The 19,700-nt window shown below is 41.2% G+C and overlaps 1 protein-coding gene across 1 annotated transcript; it reads left to right on the forward strand.

The window, feature by feature from the left end:
- The first annotated feature begins 300 nt into the window (after nucleotides 1-300).
- LOC109935742 (extracellular calcium-sensing receptor-like) lies at nucleotides 301-11,345 on the forward strand. Its single transcript, XM_048604527.1, is given in 9 exon segments — nucleotides 301-449; nucleotides 3,860-3,984; nucleotides 4,128-4,182; nucleotides 4,684-4,737; nucleotides 4,739-4,964; nucleotides 5,677-6,510; nucleotides 7,327-7,551; nucleotides 10,225-10,351; nucleotides 10,438-11,345. Coding segments are annotated over 9 exon segments (2,703 nt in total).
- Nucleotides 11,346-19,700: the final 8,355 nt, after the last annotated feature.

A 19,700-nucleotide genomic window follows, 5' to 3' on the forward strand; every position in this document is an offset into this window, starting at 1 on the left:
GCATGAATTTTATCTGCAGAAATAACGATCCATTAATTATTATTGCTGATATCAATGGATGTGCCCGGCAGGCAAGTTGAATGTGCAGTGTCTCAGAGAATTGATCCGTTTCATCAGGTGTAAGGTGATTCATTCGCTATGAGGCGCTGTGGGATGTCCTCACGTAGTGACAGATGCTATATAACTCCACGTTTTTCTTTATTCCATTCAACCTCGTGTTAGGTACCTTACAAGAAAGCGATGGGTTTGTATATGATATTTCTGTTGATATCTGTTGTGCCTACATGGGAATCACTTGGAATGGTCTGCAAACCTCGAGCAAAAGTTGACTTGCCGAATTTGTCTGAAGGTGGTGATATCATTCTGGGCGGCATATTTTCAGCACATTTAGGTGTGAATCATGATGTTTCATCATTTGCCATCAGTCCAACAGCCACATATTGCGAAAGGTAGGTCAGTGCAGTAAACGATAAAGAAATCCTGATTTCAAGTAACCATACATCTGGATTCAGTGGGTAATCCACAACTGCAACATTTAAACAATTTTGTCCTTGTTCTTAACATGATTGTGAATAATGATTATTCTTAGCTCTCTAAATAATGCGACAAAGTCCAATTTCAATTTAGTATTGCATACGATGAAAGGGCAAAATGAGTTCTCAAGAGTCATATCAGAGTCGAAAAGTTTATTTTGTGTGTTTCTCCACAGATTCTGTCAGACTTGCTGAGTTCTTCCGGCAATTTTTTGGATCCAGTCAAACAGTGTTCTGTGTTTTTCTGCGCATAATATCTCCATTATACTTGACAAAGATGCATTAAATTGCCAAAAAGTCTTGTACGCTTAGCCTGACTTCAATTTCCTGCATGCGCTCTGCGACAGTCTGAATCCTTATGTTCTTATTGATGCAACCATACTATTTTCGTGTTAGATGACGAGATGGCTAAATCACTGAAATACATTTGGATTAATCACAAATGCAAGGATGCCACGAATTTATAAACTATTTTGGCTGGATACTTATGCCCCGTTTCTCAATATATTACGTTTTAAATCCCCTTCTCTTTTAGTTATGCTTGTCAGCTAAGTGTGGACTTGATGAGTGTGAGGATACAAAAAGAAAACCCCAGTAGGTGAGGATTCGCTTTTGGATCTAGTTGTGAGGAAAGACGAGAAGAAGTAACAATAAGCAACATCTAGGTAACAGTGATCGTACACTTTATGATAATGGCGAATGAGAATGAAGACTACATATTTATGGAGGAAATCAGGAAAAAGATTCGGGGAATTCGATTTTGCGGTATGAATCATGATGTTTCATCATTTACTATTAGTCCAACAGACATGTATTGTGTAAGATAGGTCAGCGCAGTAAACGCTAAAAATTCCTGTTTTCACGTCATCATACAATTGGAATAATATTCTGAGATTAGTTCTTGTGCAAGTAAACTGGGCAACAATAGACGACGTAGAATAGACGACGTAGAACAGCATGGGAAAGAGGTAGAACGATGCTCAAAGAAGTGCTGGAAAAGACATTGTGTTAAAAGGAAGGAACGAACTGAAGATTGGTTAGACTGCTGGTCTGTGTAATTATATAAGGGGATAAGTGAGTTCTAGAAACGAGACGCGCGTTAACTACATTGAACAGAAATGCATGATCAGAGAGAATAAGAACAGATGAGTGAAGAACCCTGAAGGATAAACAGGAAGCGAAAGAGGACCTGAGAGATTAAGTTACCTAAGTAGCCTTGCAAAACCCCAAAATATTTTGCAGATACGTCAAAAAATAAGAAGGCATTGCTGGGACAAGAATCTCCCCTAAATATAGACATAAATACATACTTGATTAGTTATCTAGCAGGGAGCTAGAGCAAGCAGGCATACATTTACAGAAGGAGACGAATGAATAAAGATCTACAAGATACACTAAAGCAACTCCCGTTTGATAACGACCACATATTTAAAATGCACGCGCGGGCGACATTGCAGAGAGCTTTACAGCAGATATTCAATTTTAAACAAAAAACAGACACATTGCTAGAGGACGAGCGACTAGTTCGTGTAAGTCATGTAAAGGGGAAAGGAAATGACAAACCAGCCAGTCGAACGTCAGGGACAGGAAACTAAACGGAAGCCTGACAAAGTGGACATTAAAATCAATAAAAAAATGAGAAATATAATAGCAAAATACTAGCATTAATTTAAGAAAGGTAAAATTTGCTTGTCGAATTATTATGAACGAAATAGAAAAAAAAAGTGAAAGCAACTTTTGTGGACTTTGAAAAGCCTTTCGATAAGGTGCCTCCAAGTCGCTTGAAGAATAAGATCAGACAAGATGGAGTCAGAGGAGAGTGACAGAATGTATTGCAAATTATCTCCAAGTCAGAAAGCAGAGAATTAGAAGAAAGATTTTTTATTCAAAATTGGAGGAGGAAAGTGATTTTCCGTTCATATCAATTCAGGTATCAATGTTATTTTCGTGAATAGAATCATGTAATCCCTACTGTATGGAAGTAGGCCATTCAGCCTTTACAGTCGACACGACTCCTCCAAAGAGCATCCCACCTTATCCCAGCATTCAATCCTACATCTGGCCTATACATACCTGGTCACAATGGGGCAATTTAGCATGGCCAATCTACCCAATGTGCACATCTATAAACTGTTGATGGAAACTGGCGCACCCGGCGAAAGCCACGCAGACACAAAGAGAATGTGCAAACACCACACAGACTGTCAGTTGAGGCTGCAATCATGCCAGGGTACCTGGCACTGTGAGGCAGCAGTGCTAACCACAGAGCCACCGTGCCATGCCAATAATTTGTACGCTAGAATCGAAAATACAATGTATAAAAGTGCAGAGGACGTAAACCTGACGGTAATGGATGTTGAGCAGACTGCAACAGATCGAGGACAGATTAGTAAATTTGCAAAATGGCCCAATAAGTGTCAATGAAGTTCAACATGGATTAATATGAAGTAGTACATTTTGCGAGGAAGGATAGAGGGGTCACTGCTCATTTTGAATGAGAATGCATAGTTGAAGTAGAGGAATATAAGATGATATTGAATTACAATTCGGCCAATTATTAAATTCAATGTAATAACTTAGCAAGCCATTACTGAAACAAAAGCGTTAAAACAACAATTTGCGGAGATTCTGATAAGTCTGCATCGAACGTTAGTTAGACTTCTCAAAGTTTGTTTCATGCAGTTCTGTTCATCTACTGAAACAACGGAGACAGTAGAGATGATGCAGAGATGATTCACAAGGATAATGCTGGAAAGGTATGGGTTTATATATCAGAAAACGATTGAGCCGCTAGTTTTATTTTCTAGTCGAAAAGAAAGCTAAGGGTGACCTAACAGATGTCCTAAATATTATAAAAAGAAAGGTTAGCCAAAGAATGTCCCATTTCATGCGGAAGAACATCACGAGAGAACATCAAGTTATCAACATTTCTGATATATGCATCTTCCAGTCCGGAGCACAGCAGAGAAATGCAATGCTGAACATTTTAAGAACTCTTCCTCTAACTTTTTGACTTTGGTGTGGTCTCGGAATTTCCTCTCTGTGCGCTCAGTAATACTGGAAGGAATTAGCAAGGATCAGGATCGGGACACGGATGTCGCGGATCTCCTTTCCCTTTGAGGTCATTGGAGGTCATATGAGACTAAGGGTATATTCCCGCCGTTTTCCGGTCTCCTGGCGGCTAATGTTTTAACTGCTTGTATGATGTATTTTTTGACAGTGTTTTAAGCCTATTTAAGATTTCCTGGTTGCTGATATGTATTTGCAAGTGTTCCCTGGGGTTTTACGTGTTTCCAGGTATTTTGTGCACCTCTTGATGTTTTCAGGTACTTTCAAGTGTTCATTCGTTCAGTGACTTGTTTTAGCTCCGCAGCCCTATCGTTCAGAGAAAACGTCAAAGCTGTGAGGGATAGAGATGAGCAGCGCTTGTTTTTGGATTCGGTGCCGGGAGGTAGGTCGGGTGTTGTGTAGATTGGGATTTGACAGATAAACGAATGCTGGGTGTTGGTACTGCCGGGGTTGTGATTGTTAGCGGAGCCCGTGATATGAAAGGTTAACAGTGTGTCACACGTGTATTGTACTCAATGCATGCAGAATGGCAGGATAACGATGAGTGTGAGTCTGCCGGTGCTATTGCCAACAGCTTGCCGTGGGAGCCAGCATGGGGTCCGGGTCCCGGGCTAGTTTGACACTCCCGTTGGTGGTCAGGCTTTCAACCATTTGTAAAACCAGTCAGAACTCACTTCACGTGACGAAGGAGCAGCGCAATGAAAGCTTGCGGTTTCAAATAAACCTGTTCGAGTTATAACTTTGTCTCGAGTGACTTATGACTTTGTCCACCCCAGTCCAACAGCAGCACCTGTACATCAATTGTAAACCCGACATGAACGAGAGTATGTAGCAGGACAGGCGGCGGACAATCCACCCAGCTTTGCTCACTGGCGTGATCTGTCTGGATCATGATCTTGGGTTCCCAAGGAGGTCTTTTCGGCAAACCGCAAAATCCAGAGTAATCGGTTGCTCGAAATTTGCATTGCCATGGCTGATCTGAATTGAGGTGGGCGTCTCAGTGTGGCTAAGTGATCTCGGTGAATGAGATCCGGTTATTTGGATGGTGAAGTAATTATGCATATTTACATCTGGTTCACAGCTTTGATATCTCAAGCCTTCGCCTGATGCAGACCATGATATTTACTATTGAAGAGTAAAACTCTACTTCCGAATATTACTCTGGGATATGAGATCTACAATGACTGCTCGATGTCCGCGATAGCATCGAAAGCAGCGCTGGTTTTGGTGAATGGAAAACGAGAGCGAATTAAGTACTCTGAATGTAAAGGCTCCTCTAATGTTGTCGCTATTATTAGCTGTGATATATCCACATACACCATTGCAGCCGCAACGACAATTGGAACGTTCAGAAAGCCAACCGTAACCTATTAAGTAGTTGACTGTATTTTTAAACGCCGTTATAAGAATAAGATCCATATAATGGTGATAGCTGTCATTTGGTCCGTCGAGGTGGTACCGACCCTTCGAAGTGCATCACACCCTATTCTGCTAACCCCGCATTGCAGTGGTTCTCCACATAGCCCGAATATTCCTGTTCACAACGGTACAATTTACCATGGCCATTCCAGCTAATTTGCATATCTCTGGCCAGTGGGCGAAAACCGCAGCACCCGACAGAATCCCGCGCAGTTACGGGGAGAACGTACAAACCCCACTCAGTCACCAATGGCTGGAATGCAACTGTGATCCCTGCCGCTGTGACTGCTAACCACTGAGTCGCTGTGCCGCCTGAATTTCCATTAGATTAGCGTTTCTGTTTATTAAGATTTTGGCGAATTAAAATTTTACTGTCTGTGATTATGGGATTTGATCCACAATCCCCAAGAACCACATGTTATGGATTACTTATCCAGTGAAATTAACACCGCCACCAGTGTGCCACGACCTCCTACATACCTTCGATTACTTTGGTCGATTACTTCCAATCATAAGTGTTAAGAATTAATGTTGTACCTATGTGCAAAAATAAAAAAAAAGTCGTTCATCCCGAAGAACGTGGTGTAAAACATTTTCAAATAATTCCAAAAAACGCTGAAAGCATGTTTTCACATATTTACTCTTCTCTCTGCAGGTTAGTTACTTCTCTACTTGCTCTTGTCTGAGCGATAAGCAAGAATATCCGACTTTCTTTAGAACGATACCAAGCGACAAATATCAGTCCAAACTTCTGGCGGAACTTGTGAAAATGTTTGGTTGGAATTGGATTGGGACGGTTAGGAGCAACACAGACTATGGAAATTTTGGGATGAGAACCTTTATCGAAGAGGCCCAAAAAAAAGGGATTTGCATCGCGTACTCTGAATCGTTTTACAGAACCGATCCCGCTGAGAAAATCAGGAAAATTGTTCAGGTGATCAAAGAGGCTACCACAAAGGTTGTGGTTGGATTTCTGCATGGCGGAGATATGCGAGTGTTAATTAAAGAAATTTTGCGCCAAAATATAACGGGAATACAATGGATTGGAAGTGAAGGTTGGGTTACAGAAGATATATTCACACCTGAAGAAAGAGGAAGGTTTCTCATTGGGGCCATTGGTCCAACAACACAGAGGACAGAAATTTCCGGCCTCAGAGATTATCTTCTGAAAATTCACCCTTCCAGGTTTCCTGACAGCATTTTTGTGAAGGAGTTTTGGGAATCTCTATTCTTCTGCAGTTTAACAAACGGCGACACAACGATGGCTGGAAGTTCTGCGTTTCAAGTGCGGCCATGCACAGGGAATGAACATTTAGATGGGTTAGAAAATGCCTATCTTCCAGCGATAATGGACGGAAGTTCCTACCATGTGTACAAAGCGGTATATGCTGTCGCTCATGCACTTGATGATATGCTGTCCTGTGAAGAAGGCAATGGTCCCTTTATGAATAACAGCTGTGCTCACATTTGAAGCTTTGAGCCTTGGCAGGTAGGAAAGTATTTCATTTTGTTCCAGATAAATCCCATTGTTGCCATCAAACTTCGACGTAAATACTGTTCTTATTCCACTTGTAGCCTTTGCCACGTCTCCCTTTTAACCACCAGTCTTATTTGGAAGTATTTACCTCAGAAAATGAGAGAAAAGCATGTTAATATGATAAGTATGCAACAAATTAAAAATTGAATTCACGAAATATTGGACCTTCACTCACAGTAGACAGGTGATATTAAACTAAAATGAGCAGTTTTTAAAAGACCGCCAATTCCTGAAGGTGTTCAGCAGCATTCGATAGACAGTAAAGTGGATACAAACTTGTGATGTATAAAGTTGAAAATCTAAACGGTACCTAAGGACTTGCCGCTGATAACAATGTGACAAATGCTCAGAGTATCGATGTTTGTTTTGTTGTGGGGTAGATATAGGAGAGTTCTCTCTTTTCAGCATACTGCAGGTGCTGCATTATCAGTGGAATGTTTCATTTGAAACAAGTCACTCCAGCAATTCAGCACTCATTGAGAGCTTCGCCTTGGCGTCAGATAGTGAAACCTTTGTCGTGCAAAAAAAAACTCCACATTTTCTCAATCCGAGTCATTCCAGCTAATATCCCCAGCTTCTGCTGACTCCCAGGTGAGAATCTTGCAAAAATCGAAGATTGATCCCCCAACGCTATTTGTTATAGTCCGGATACTAATTTGTGATATTGTGCATTTCTAACATATGGGTGTTTATTTGTTTCAATTAGTTTTAATGCATGTATCCCAATGACAGCCAAATATTTACATGCCTTGCATTGTTCTCCTGTAGCTGCTGCACTACCTACAGTCCGTCAATTTCACTGCTCAGAATGGGGAAATCGTATATTTTGACTCAAATGGCGATCCAGTCCCAACGTATGAATTAGTAAATTTACAAATGAGTTTGGAAGGATCAGTCGAAATTGTAAACATTGGATATTACGAAGGTTCAGCGCCGGAGGGACAAGAACTTGTCATGAACATCGGAGATGTCGTGTGGAGCTCGACTGGAAAACAGGTATGATCCTGAGGAGGCTTCGAGAAACCATGGTTAAAAATTGACATTTAGACGCAAAAAATGCAAACAAATACATGTGATTTTATGTATCTTCAGACCGTGGCGTCACTGTTAAGACCGTTATTTATTGTCCTTTCTTACAGACCTCAATTTATACACAACTGATTATTTTTCTCGGCCACTTCCTTCCATTTTAGTTTCGCTTAACTTGTCAAAGCAAATCATTTTGTTCCTTCTTCGCACTGCGAGTATTCTTTGCAGGTCAACAGCTGGGAATGTTGTTTCCATTCTCATTTTTAATTTGCATTTTTATTGCAAGGCAGCCGACATGAAATCGATCTATCAGTTTTTGAATTAATCTGATTTCAATTCATCAGGGAGTTGGAACATTTTTGTTTGCATTTTTTGTATATATCCGTAAAGCTAAGCATCAAGACGATAGGTCTCTGAACTCAAAATGTCGCTTCTTCGCAGATACTGCCTGACTCGCAGAGATTGTCTATGAATTTCTGTATTTGTTTGTTATAGCCAATCGTCAAATTTGTTTTCTTTCAGAGCGGTGAGCTGATGGAGGATTTTAAGATTATGAAAGGCCTTGATTGAATAGACGGAGTGAAAGTACAAGCTCTTGAATTCATAAATGTTGTTAACTCACCAGGCAATACTTAGATTTTACCCCCAAGTGCTCTGGAAGCGAATGATATAGGTGGATTTAATGGGAAGATATGGAAACTTTCGAGAGAGAAAATGATTGGCATATAATTAACTCATTGCGCATATAGAGTGTTGGAATAAGTTTTCATGGATTATCGTTAGAGGCAAGGAGCAGTTCGTTTCAGTACTATCGATTCCAGATCATTTATGTAAATAACGTGACGTGAATGCAAGTTTGTGATGTTACCTTTTTGGCAACACTCCTATGTGGATAGAGGATGGCTGCTTTTGGTAGGATTGTTCCAGCTGCAGACAGAATTCATTCAGTGAACCGTGCAAAGCGTTCTGAGCTAACAGACGATAATTACTATTAGATTGAATAACAGAAATCAGTACCTCCACTGAATATATAAAAAGGTTTCACCAATAAGTCTGAACTTTACATTATCGAGACCCCCCTACCAACATGTAACGACACATGCTCTTCTCGTTAGCGATACATTTTACTGTATGCAAACTGTGCTTATGCGACCAGTTCCTCACCCACGACCTACGAAGTAATCTTTAAATTCGATATTCTTTTCCCTTTCACCACAGTGTCGAGGTTGATGTGTGCATTGCAAGCGAATGACTGGTGATAATAAATCATCTCGCAGACACTCCTCTCTCATTTCTTTCTTCAATTTCGTACAATCGTATTCAGAAAATCCAGATTGTTATGCGCCTAACTTATTAAGAAGTTTAGTCAAAATTATGTTCGATATATTCGCTTGTAAGTGCTACCTGTCACTGCACAAATAATGATTTGAACAGGCATAGCAATATTGTCAATACTTTGAGCTGTGTTATCCATTTAAAAGGAATAATAAAAGTATGCACTTTTTATTGCACATAACTTTTTTTTCGCAAAATATCTGTTAATTAAAAGGACAGTTGTGGTTGCAGTGCAGTGAATTTGGAAATTGTCCGTGTGAGGCTTTGTTGAGAAAAGGATTGATTCATAATTACTGTTGAGAAAACATTCTTCGACAAACACCTGAATCACCTGCTGCTGCTCCATTTCTAGTATTGTTGGCAGGATGTTGAATATTATTGACTCAATGTGAATGAAATAAGAACAAAAAGTCATCAAATTAAAGCTGAATGTGACTTGTAGAGCAACTTGTAGGACTCTGTGCTTCTTTTGGGAAATCACAAGTGCCTGGCACATGTGTGACGTGGATATTACTCACCATTAGTCATTTTTTGCCCAGATGTAATCCTGGTTTTCGTGCATGTGATTGGGACTTCTGCATTGTTTGAGCAACAGCAAATTGAAACAACACTTCAGTTTCGGTAGATTATGATACATTGATGAACCAGTAGAAGTTAACAGCATTATTGATATTATCACTTTCTTGAATCCTGGGCGGCATTTGGCTGGATTTGAACTGGAATTGACATATCTGAAGTTTCTGCTGTATCCAATGCACTCAGCCATTTCTTGATATCATGTGGAATGGATTGCTGTGTTGCTGAAGTCTGACATCTGTGATGGTAGGGATCGGGAAATCAGGCAGGATTGGGTTACTTGTTAGCTGTCCTGGGCTGAAGACGCTTGAAAACGTTTGAGAGCGTAATTGCTCTGTTCCACTATCATTGAGGACGGGTAGGTTAATGGATCCTCTATCTTCATTGACGCGCATACTTCACCGCAATCACACACAATTGGATGTGACAAATAGTGACTTATGGACACATAGTTTCCTGCGTAAGAAAATTGACCAAGCATATACAGATGCAAGATTAAAAAAAAGACAATTGCCATGATCTGGAATGCATTACCTGGGGTGGCAGCAATGCACGGAGAAATCAACATTCAAAACAAGATTGGTTAAATAATAAAAAGGAAAACCGGACAGATCACCAGGCGACCCGGCCTTACAGAATAACTCTACCAAAGACAAAATGCTGACAAGTACGTGTGTTGCGCTATGAGTCAATTATATGTACAGCACACTTATCATTTCTTTGTTTTCGATTCCACGTGCCCTTTGCTCAGAACCTTGTCCTCCCGGAACAAGAAAAGTCAGCAGGAAAGGTCAGCCAATATGTTGTTTTGACTGCGCAGAGTGCGCAGATGGTGAGATTAGCAACACGACAGGTATGTACAAACATCCGGCCAAAGACTCCGTTATCTCATGGACAATAGCCGTTTGCACATCAAAAATATTTTTTTCTTTCTTTCAGATTCCACCGATTGCGTTAAGTGTCCTTTGGAATACTGGTCGAATCAGCAAAAAGATCGTTGTCTTCCCAAAAAGACTGAGTTTCTTTCCTTCCGGGAGGTTCTTGGCTATGTATTGGTGGCACTTGCTATAATGGGAGTGTGCCTTGCACTGTGTACCGCTGCTGTATTCTTCCAGTTTCGGGAGACGCCTATCGTTCGAGCGAACAATTCGGAGCTGAGCTTCCTCCTTCTATTTGCGCTAACGCTTTGCTTCTTGTGCCCACTTGCCTTCATTGGGAAACCGATCGGATGGTCCTGCATGTTGCGGCGGACTGCGTTTGGAATTGTGTTTGTTCTCGGTATTTCCTGTATTTTGGGGAAAACCATTCTTGTCGTGATCGCTTTTAAAGCAACTCTTCCCAACAACAATTTGATGAGCTGGTTTGGGCCGATGCAGCAACGGTTAGGAGTGTTCGGCCTTACATTTCTTCAAGGTTTAATTTGCACAATCTGGCTCATTGTATCACCTCCCTATCCAGTGAAAAACATGACCTATTACAGAGATATCATAATTTTGGAATGTGACGTCGGCTCTTTGAAAGCCTTTTATTTTGTGTCCAGCTATATTGGTCTTTTATCCACAGTGTGCTTCCTGCTAGCGTTTCTTGCCCGGAAACTTCCTGATAATTTCAACGACGCGAAGTATATAACTTTCAGTATGCTGATCTTCTGTGCTGTTTGGATCACTTTTATTCCGGCTTATGTCAGCTCTCCTGGAAAGTACACGGTGGCTGTCGAAGCGTTTGCTATTTGGGCGTCAAGCTTTGGTTTGCTTGTCTGCATTTTTGCTCCGAAATGTTATATTATCTTACTGAAACCGGAGAATAACACAAAGGAAAACATAATGGGCAAAGGGTCTTCGCCGTAGTTTAAGCTTCCTCTCTTTCTGCCCGCAAAATTATTAGTCTGGAGATTTTTGTTCTAATAATAATACTTCTTGCTGATTAAACCATTCGCATTTCCTTTCGATATATTTGTGTTTTTGTTCTAATAAATAATAAAGAAATTTAATACGATTTTTGTGCAAAGCTTATTATTTGGAAAGACAATTTCGTCGCGAAAGTTTAAAATTATTGTCGGCCACGTGTCATGTTGGTGTGCATCCGAATTCTGTGCACAAGCTGTCCTTTCATTAATTTGCCATTGTATACTTTCGTATTGCTTTTCGTTTTGTTGTTTGATTAGGATAATTTTCTTTTGACAACGTCTGATAGCTTCATCGCACTGGAAGTGACGGGAATGGTGAGGGGTAATGACCTCTGAATTTTCTTCTGAATCTGCTCATTTACAATTTATGGATGCATTATTTCCGTATACGACGGAGACCATTCTTTCAACATTTAAGCAAAAGAACTGCATATTTTGGACATCCGGAACGAAAATGGAAAGCGCTCGGTAAACTCTGCAGGTCTGGCAGCTACTGTGTGAATAAAGCAGAGTTAATGTTTTGAGTCCAGTGACACTTCATCAGAACTGTTTGTAGCTATGAAAACACACGTTCAGGCTGAATCCGAGTTGGATGAGAGGCGAACAAATAGGTGGAGCTTTATCCCAGACAGACAGAGATAAGAAAGTTTCAGAAAACATGGCGTCAATGGATCTTAGGCCAGGACAGAAGAAAAGCTGAATTCGAGATAAGAAGAGTTAACCCTGAAGAAATAGGTGAGCTTTGCGGAATGTAATCCATAATAGGTCAAATAGGCCGGGATGTCGGTGAGAAGGGGTGACTGTGCTGTAAGCACATATTCTCCGCGCCTCCTTTATCAGCATTATGGAGGGATCGTTCCCTCTGGGACACTGGCAATTACCCCCTTCATTCCCAAAATCTCCTCACATTCCCAAGGCATCTTCACATGGAATTGCAGGAAGAGTAGTAATCACCCGTTTACCTCATCCCTCCTCACTATCTGAGGCCCGAGACATACCTGCCTAGTGAAACAATGATTCATCTGTATTTCATTCAATGTAGCATATTGTATTCCCTGTTCATAATATGGTCTCCATGACTCTGGGGAGAAAAAAGACTCAGCGATCTATCTCAGAACACTTATGTACTGTCCATAAAAATGACCCTGAGATTCCAGTTGCCTGCCACTTCAACACAACACTTGTTCCCATGCCACTATTTCAATTGCAGGTCTGCTGCAATGTTCCCGTGAACCTCACTGCAAGCTCGATGGAGGGAAAGAGAATATGTGCTTTTATCACACCCATCCATTGTCAAGTACTGGTAGATCCGTTATCAAATGATATGGATCGTACAACTAACATACATTCCCATATTTAGCACTTTGTTATCTCTTTTCCAGTTTTTCTTCTGCCCTGGCCTGCGAACCATTATCTCCTTGTCGACTGTAGATGGGAAAACTATCTTTCCAAGTTCCTGGCACAGAAACAGGGAATTACAGGATTCTCATTCTAGGAACCCGGAGTTCGTCTCCTCCACCTGCTTTACGTCTTTCCCCCTAAAATCTTTTTTTAAGAAAATTCCATTTATTATGGTACCTTGCCTATTTTTAATGATGTGAGCGGACATGTCTTCTTCCGGCCCAGGCCCAGTGACAAGGTGTCTTCCAGCAGCCCGGAAGGCGATATAGGCCTGGAGCCTGGCGGGCTCTCCCAGTGTGACGGTCTTATCCATGAGGGACGCTGTCAGCATGGCATGACGGGCTTGTCCGGTGTGGAAGTGTTGTGGACGTTTGGAGGTCTTCTTCAGCGGCTTTCAGGCAATCCAGCAACCCAACGTGAACCACTCATCATGGCATGGAGGTGCCAACTTACGTGGAGGTCTCATTCATGCCTCGGATGCAGCTTCCGAGTCTTCAAGCACCCTATTATGAAGGCCTCGTCCCGATGTAGACGTCTCGTGTCGACGTAGCCGGGTCGTCGCAGCACGGCGTGGCTGTCCTTGCCTGGCACTGTCCGGCATGTTCGGCCCAGATTTCCAGCATACCCCGATCCCGGCAGGCATTAATTCAACAGTGGTGACCTTTTACTTTTTTTTCTTGTTATTTATGATTTTTGCCATTAATTTGGGTGAAGCAGAAAATAAGAGCACCTGTGTGGAGTCTTCAAAAGCAATGGATACCTGAATGGCACAGTCCGCCGATACCTCCGAGACAGAACACAACAGGAAGACACAACACAACCATACTCACTAATCACCCTACCGTACATCAAGGACATTTCAGAGATGACCACAAGACGACTCAGACCCCTAGGTATCAGGGTGGCCCAAAAGCCAAGAACCATCCTATGACCGCTACTAAGGAATGTAAAGGATCCTACACCCAAAACCAGCAAAACCAGTGTAACATACAAAATACCATGCAAGGACTGTGCGAAACACTACATAGGCCAAACTGGAAGAAAATTGATAACACAAATACACGAGCACCAACTAACCACCAAGAGACACGACAAATTCCCACTTGTCTCACTACGCACGGACAACGAGGGACACCAATTCGACTGGGAAAACACATCATAATCGCACAAGCCAAACTGAGACACGCCAGGGAATTACGGGAGGCCTGGTATTCTAACCTGAACTCCATCAACAAACACATTGAATTAGACCCTGCGGACAAACCAATGAGAAACATAACCGGAAATGGTACCAAACACCCCGAAAACCCGAAGCAGATAAATAACAAGCAGGTCAGAACACCGACTCTTCACCGGAGGCGCACTGACGATATTACCGAGCAGAAGCGTTTGCAACCGAACCCATCGGCTCGGCGAGCATGAGTACAAAGTCATCCACAACTCGAGTTACACATCTTCTAGAAAACTTTAAATCGTGACCAATGCAAATCTATACATCCAATCCTGTGAACACACGATCAATTTTGGACAATTCTATGGACAGCCCGAAGAATCCCTATAATCTCATAACGTTCACCAGATACACTTACCATTTGTCTCGCAATACATGTTGTTAAACCACATTTCAAAATTGACAGTTTTATACTCCTTTGGGATATGTGCCAGTTGCCCCGTATTAATTGCCGATACCTGGATACTTGCTTATCACTAAAGATTCTTCCAAATTCTTTCTTGCTGTTTTTATGTCCTACTAACGTTAGGTCAGAAGATTCAAAAACATGTTAACTTCTAGCTGTTGTTATAACGTCTTTAAGGTCAACTCTAATATTACGTTACGACAATTCTGTGGCACAGCTCAGTAAGAAATGACAAGAAAGGCAGGAGGAGAAGACGCCCCTACCTCCCTCAATGGAACGCAGGTTGAGCGGGTTGAAGGCATTAAGTTTCTATGAGTGACACTAACCTGTGCCGGACTTCCTATGTAGATGCGACGGTCAAGAAGGCACGACAACACCTTCTTCCTCAGACGGTTCAGGAAGTTTGGTATGTCTATGAGGACCTTCACTAACTTTTACAGATGCACCATAGAAACCATACTGTTTTTCTTTATTCATTCAAAGGATAAGGGCATCACTGTTTAGGCAGTATTTATCACCCACCCCTAATTGCTCAGAGGGCAGTTAAGAGTCAACCACATTGCTGAGGGTCTGGAGTCACATGTCGGCCAGAACAGGTCGGGATCGCAGTTTCCTTCCCTAAAGGACATTAATGAATCAGGTGGTTTCTTCCAACAATCAACAATGGATTCATGGTCATCATGAGATTCTTAATTCCAGATATTTATTGAAATCAAATTCCACCATCTGCCATGGCGTGATTTGAACCCAGGTCCCCAGAGCATCACCTTGGTCTTTAGATTGACAGTCCAGCAATAATACCACAAGGCCGTCGCCTGCTGGCGATGCCCGGGTTCATAACATCCTCGTATAGCAACTGCTCTGTCCAGTTCCGTAAGAAACTACAGAAAGTTGCGTGCACTGCTCAGACCATCAGGAAGCCATTGACTCCATTTACATGGTTCATTGCTGCGGAAAAGCTGCCAACATCATGAAAGACCCATCCCACTCCGTTAATGTTCTTTGACAACGTTTTCTGTCAGGCTGAAGATACAGAAGCTTAAACACACACACACACACACACACAAACACACACACACACACACACACACACACACACACACCAACAGATTCAAGAACAGCTTCTTCCCTGCCATGGTTAGACTGATGAATGGACTCTCCAGCTTCAAATAATTTTGTTAATGTTGGTTTTAACTAGCGCTCGCCCTGTGCAGTGTAACCTGCATGCCGCTGTCCAAATTTCATTTTCTATTTTATTTACCAATGATCTGTGTGTCCTTGCGTATGATCTGCTTGTACTGCTCGTAAACAAAGTTTTTCGCTTTATTTAGGTACATGTGATAATAAATCAAATCAAATCAATGAAAGCAAAGGGGAACATCTCTCTCACAGGGCACCACGAGGTCAGACAAACGGTCTCTCCGTCTTGCGGCTAAAATAACAACACCGCCACCCACATGCTGCAAGTGGAGTTAAAACAAGTTTTAATTCTTGGATAATTCTTTACCATCTCTACTCTAAATACTTCCAGTTACTAACTTTCTTTACTTAACAAGACATCATCTGTTCGAATTCCACCGATGAAGGTGAAATTGAATCCATTTACAGCTTTACCAAGTCATTAAAAGGAACTTGTCTCTATTCTTCAAATGACTTGAAGACATAACCTCATCTTTACCCTATATATTGTAATCTGTCTCTGTTACTCTTGCCTTGACATTTGGATGTACGGATTTGTTCAACTTGTCTACATCTGTACTTTAGCCTGAACTGTTTATCTCTCAGCAGGCCTAATGACTGTGCTTTTACAATCTTTTCTTACCTTCTACTATGTTATGGTGCTCTGTTAGAGGTTCTGTTTGTACCATTATTTGCTTTATCTTTCTTGCTAATAAAGTGGGCGTTTTTTGCTGACTACAGGCATTTACTCAAGGAATCTAGCTCACCCCTTCATACTCGTTTGTTGTTTGCATTTATAACTTACAATTACCTAAAACGTTTAGAATACTGTAAGTTCAGGTTTCTACTTGTATATTTTCCCAAATAACAAATTTGTTACAGTAGATTACTAAAGTTTTCAAAGATGCCACTTAGTAAAATTCTTATGTGATTAGAGCTGCCTGTCACAGAAATCTGATTAAATTCCTCTATGTTCAACCTTATCTCAGTAAAAAGCCCTGGACAGCTATTTTAGTTTAAATTTAGTCAGGGGGTCACTGCAACATCCCCTTCATATCTCTTTCTCTCTGGTTTCCATCTACACTGTTCATCAATCCCATCCCCGCCCAACCGCCCTCTATGCCACATTGCCTTCAGCACAAACAACACATTTTCCTTGTTATTAACAGTTCTGAAGAGTCATTGGACCCAAAATTTTAACTGTTCTTTCTTCCGAAAGATGCTGCAAGATCTGCTGAATTTCATCATTAATTTATGCTTTTTTTCCATTATACCAGTGTCACATTCCTGTTGGTTGCCATGAAAATCCTCTGGGTATCCCGTATTTTGCTCCTTTTAAAATAATAAAGCAGGGGCAATTTAATAAAAGTAATTACTGATTAACCTTTGATAATGCTGAGGAATAATGACTGATTACTTTGATTTTTAAGATGTTGATGACCTTATTTCTGAGATAGTTGGTCCAATGTTAATTTTTTTCACTGACTTAACAATTTACATTTACTTTCGATGCAATTGTGTTTTTGTTTTAATAAAATTAAAAAGACTGCTTTTGTTCCACGTTTCTTGTTATTTGTAGCCTATTTGAAGACTGTTTTGTAGCCTAAGACAAAATGCATTTGTGCAAACACCTTATGCTGGTGTGGAAATGAATTCAACGTGCACGCTGCACTTCGAATAAGTTGGCCTTCCTGTCCGTTCCTATTGGTTTTCCTTTAGCTACTTGGCTGGGGTAATATTTTTCTCAGTCTGCTCATATACGATTTGTAGATGCACATACTCCGCATAGAACGGAATCCATTATTCTGCAATAAAACAAAGAACTACTCATACTGGGGATCTGAAACAAAAACAGAAAGTGAAGCTAAAAAACTCAGCAGGTCTGGCAACATCTATGGGAAGAAACCAGAGTTAACGTTTTGAGTCCAATAACTCTTCATCAGAACTTTTAGTAGATATAAAACCTGGTATTTATGTCGAAGAAGAGGCCTATGTCAAAGCTGGGGAGAGGAGAACGAACAGGTGGAGACAGAGCCGAGACACAAAGACATATGAAAGGTGTTGGTAAACAAGGATATAATGGTTAACAGGCCAGAGGAAAAAAAAAACACTGTATAAGAGATAATAAGAACTAAGCATGATAAAATAGGTGAGCAGTCCTGAATACGATCCATATAATTTGTCTACAAGGAGGCGAGAATGGGCGAGTGTGGCAAAAGCAACTCGTGCCATTTAAGACTTGAAAGTATGAGACTGAGAGTGATGATAGAAGGTTGTTTTTTGGACTCAAGGCTTGTGATCAGCTATGTAGAACAAGGATCCGTGCTGGATCCACTGCTTTTAATCATTGATACAAATGATCGGCTGTGAATACAGGAGGCATGGTTAATGTGTTTGCAGATGACACCAAAATAGGTGGGGCAGCAGACATTGAAGACAATTATGTCAGAGTACATCTGGATCTTGATCAGATGGTTCAATGGGCCGAGGAGTGTCCGATCGTGTTCAATTCAGATAATGCAATGTGTTGCACTTTATTAAGGGAAACAACTGCAGGACTTATTCAGTTAATGTTAGAGCCCTGAGGAGTATTGCCGTACAGAGATGTAGGGGTGCAAGTGCATAATTCCTTGAAAGTGGAACCGCAGATAGACTGTGTGTTGAAGAAGGCGTTTGGCATACTGCCTGCATTGGGCAATGCATGGATCATAGGAGTTGGGACATCATGTTACGTCTGTACAAGACATTGATGAGGCCACTGTTTAGAATACTGCATGAACAGAAAGGAACGTGTTAAACTTGAGATCGTGGAAAAAAGATTTATAAGGATGTCTCCGGGACTGGAGGATATGAGCTATAGGGAGAGGCTGAATGGTTTGCAGCTTCTTTCCTTGGAGAGGCGAAGGCTGAGGGGTAGCCTGAGAGACGGTTATAAAATCATGAAAAGCATAGATAATGTGAATAGCCAAGGTCTTTTCGCTGCGGTGTTTTGAAGTGCAAACCTTGAGGGCATAGGTTTAAGGTGAGAGGGGAAAGATTGGAAAAGAACCTGAGGGGTAATTTTTTGTGCACGGAAGGTGGTACGTGTATGGAATGAGCTGATAGAATATGTGGGATAGGCAGGTACAATTATAGCTTTGAAAATACAGCTGGATGGGTGCATAGAAATGGAGGATTCAGAGGAATATATGCCAAATGATGGAAAATATGGCAGGATCAGATTAGGATGTCTGCTCAGTACAGCCGCGTTGGACCCAACGGTTCATTTCTGTGCTGTATGACTCGATACCTCCAGGACTCTGAGATATTGTGGGTAATAAACATGGAAGGAAGGAATCAGGCTCTAAATTTATTGAACCCGATGTCGAGTCCAAGAGGGTGCAGGGTTTCTTTGGAGAAAATGAGATTAAAGTGTTCTTGTGCATTAGTTACAAACAAAAAGAAGTCCAGTAGGTAATAGGAAGTCACATGCAAAGTTGGCCTTTATTTCAAAGGGAATGCAATATCTTAGGCCTGCAGTCAAAAACCTTAGAAGTTTTGAGGTGACCTTAGTGAAACATTCAAAATTCTCAGGGAGCCTGATGGTAAATCCGGAAAAGTTATTTAGCCTTGTGGGAAATACAGTGTAGAGGGCTTAATCTCAGGCTAAGTGGTCAGCCATTTAAGAGAGAAATGAGCAGTACGAGAGCTGAATAGAGATTACATCGACAAGGTTTGTTTTCATTAAAATACAGGAGATTCAGATTGGACATGATTGAGAGATTTAAAATTACGAGGGGCATAAATAGGGTAGACGGGAAGAGTCGATCTCCTTGATGGAGGAATGACGACCAAGGACAGATACTTAAGGTGAAGGACAGAAGGTTCAGGGAAGATGTGCATGAAAACTTCTTTACTCAGATGATCATTGGTATCACAAACACACAGAACATTGAAAAAAAAATTACTTGCAATGCCAAGGCTATGAATCAAGTATTAGATAATCGGCTTAGAATAATTAGGTCAGAGATAGTAGGAACTGCAGATGCTGGAGAATCTGAGACAGCAAGGTGCAGGGCTGGATGAACACAGCAGGCCAA

The sequence above is a fragment of the Rhincodon typus genome, chromosome 13, assembly GCF_021869965.1.
Source record: "Rhincodon typus isolate 14 chromosome 13, sRhiTyp1.1, whole genome shotgun sequence".
Lineage (NCBI taxonomy): Eukaryota > Metazoa > Chordata > Chondrichthyes > Orectolobiformes > Rhincodontidae > Rhincodon > Rhincodon typus.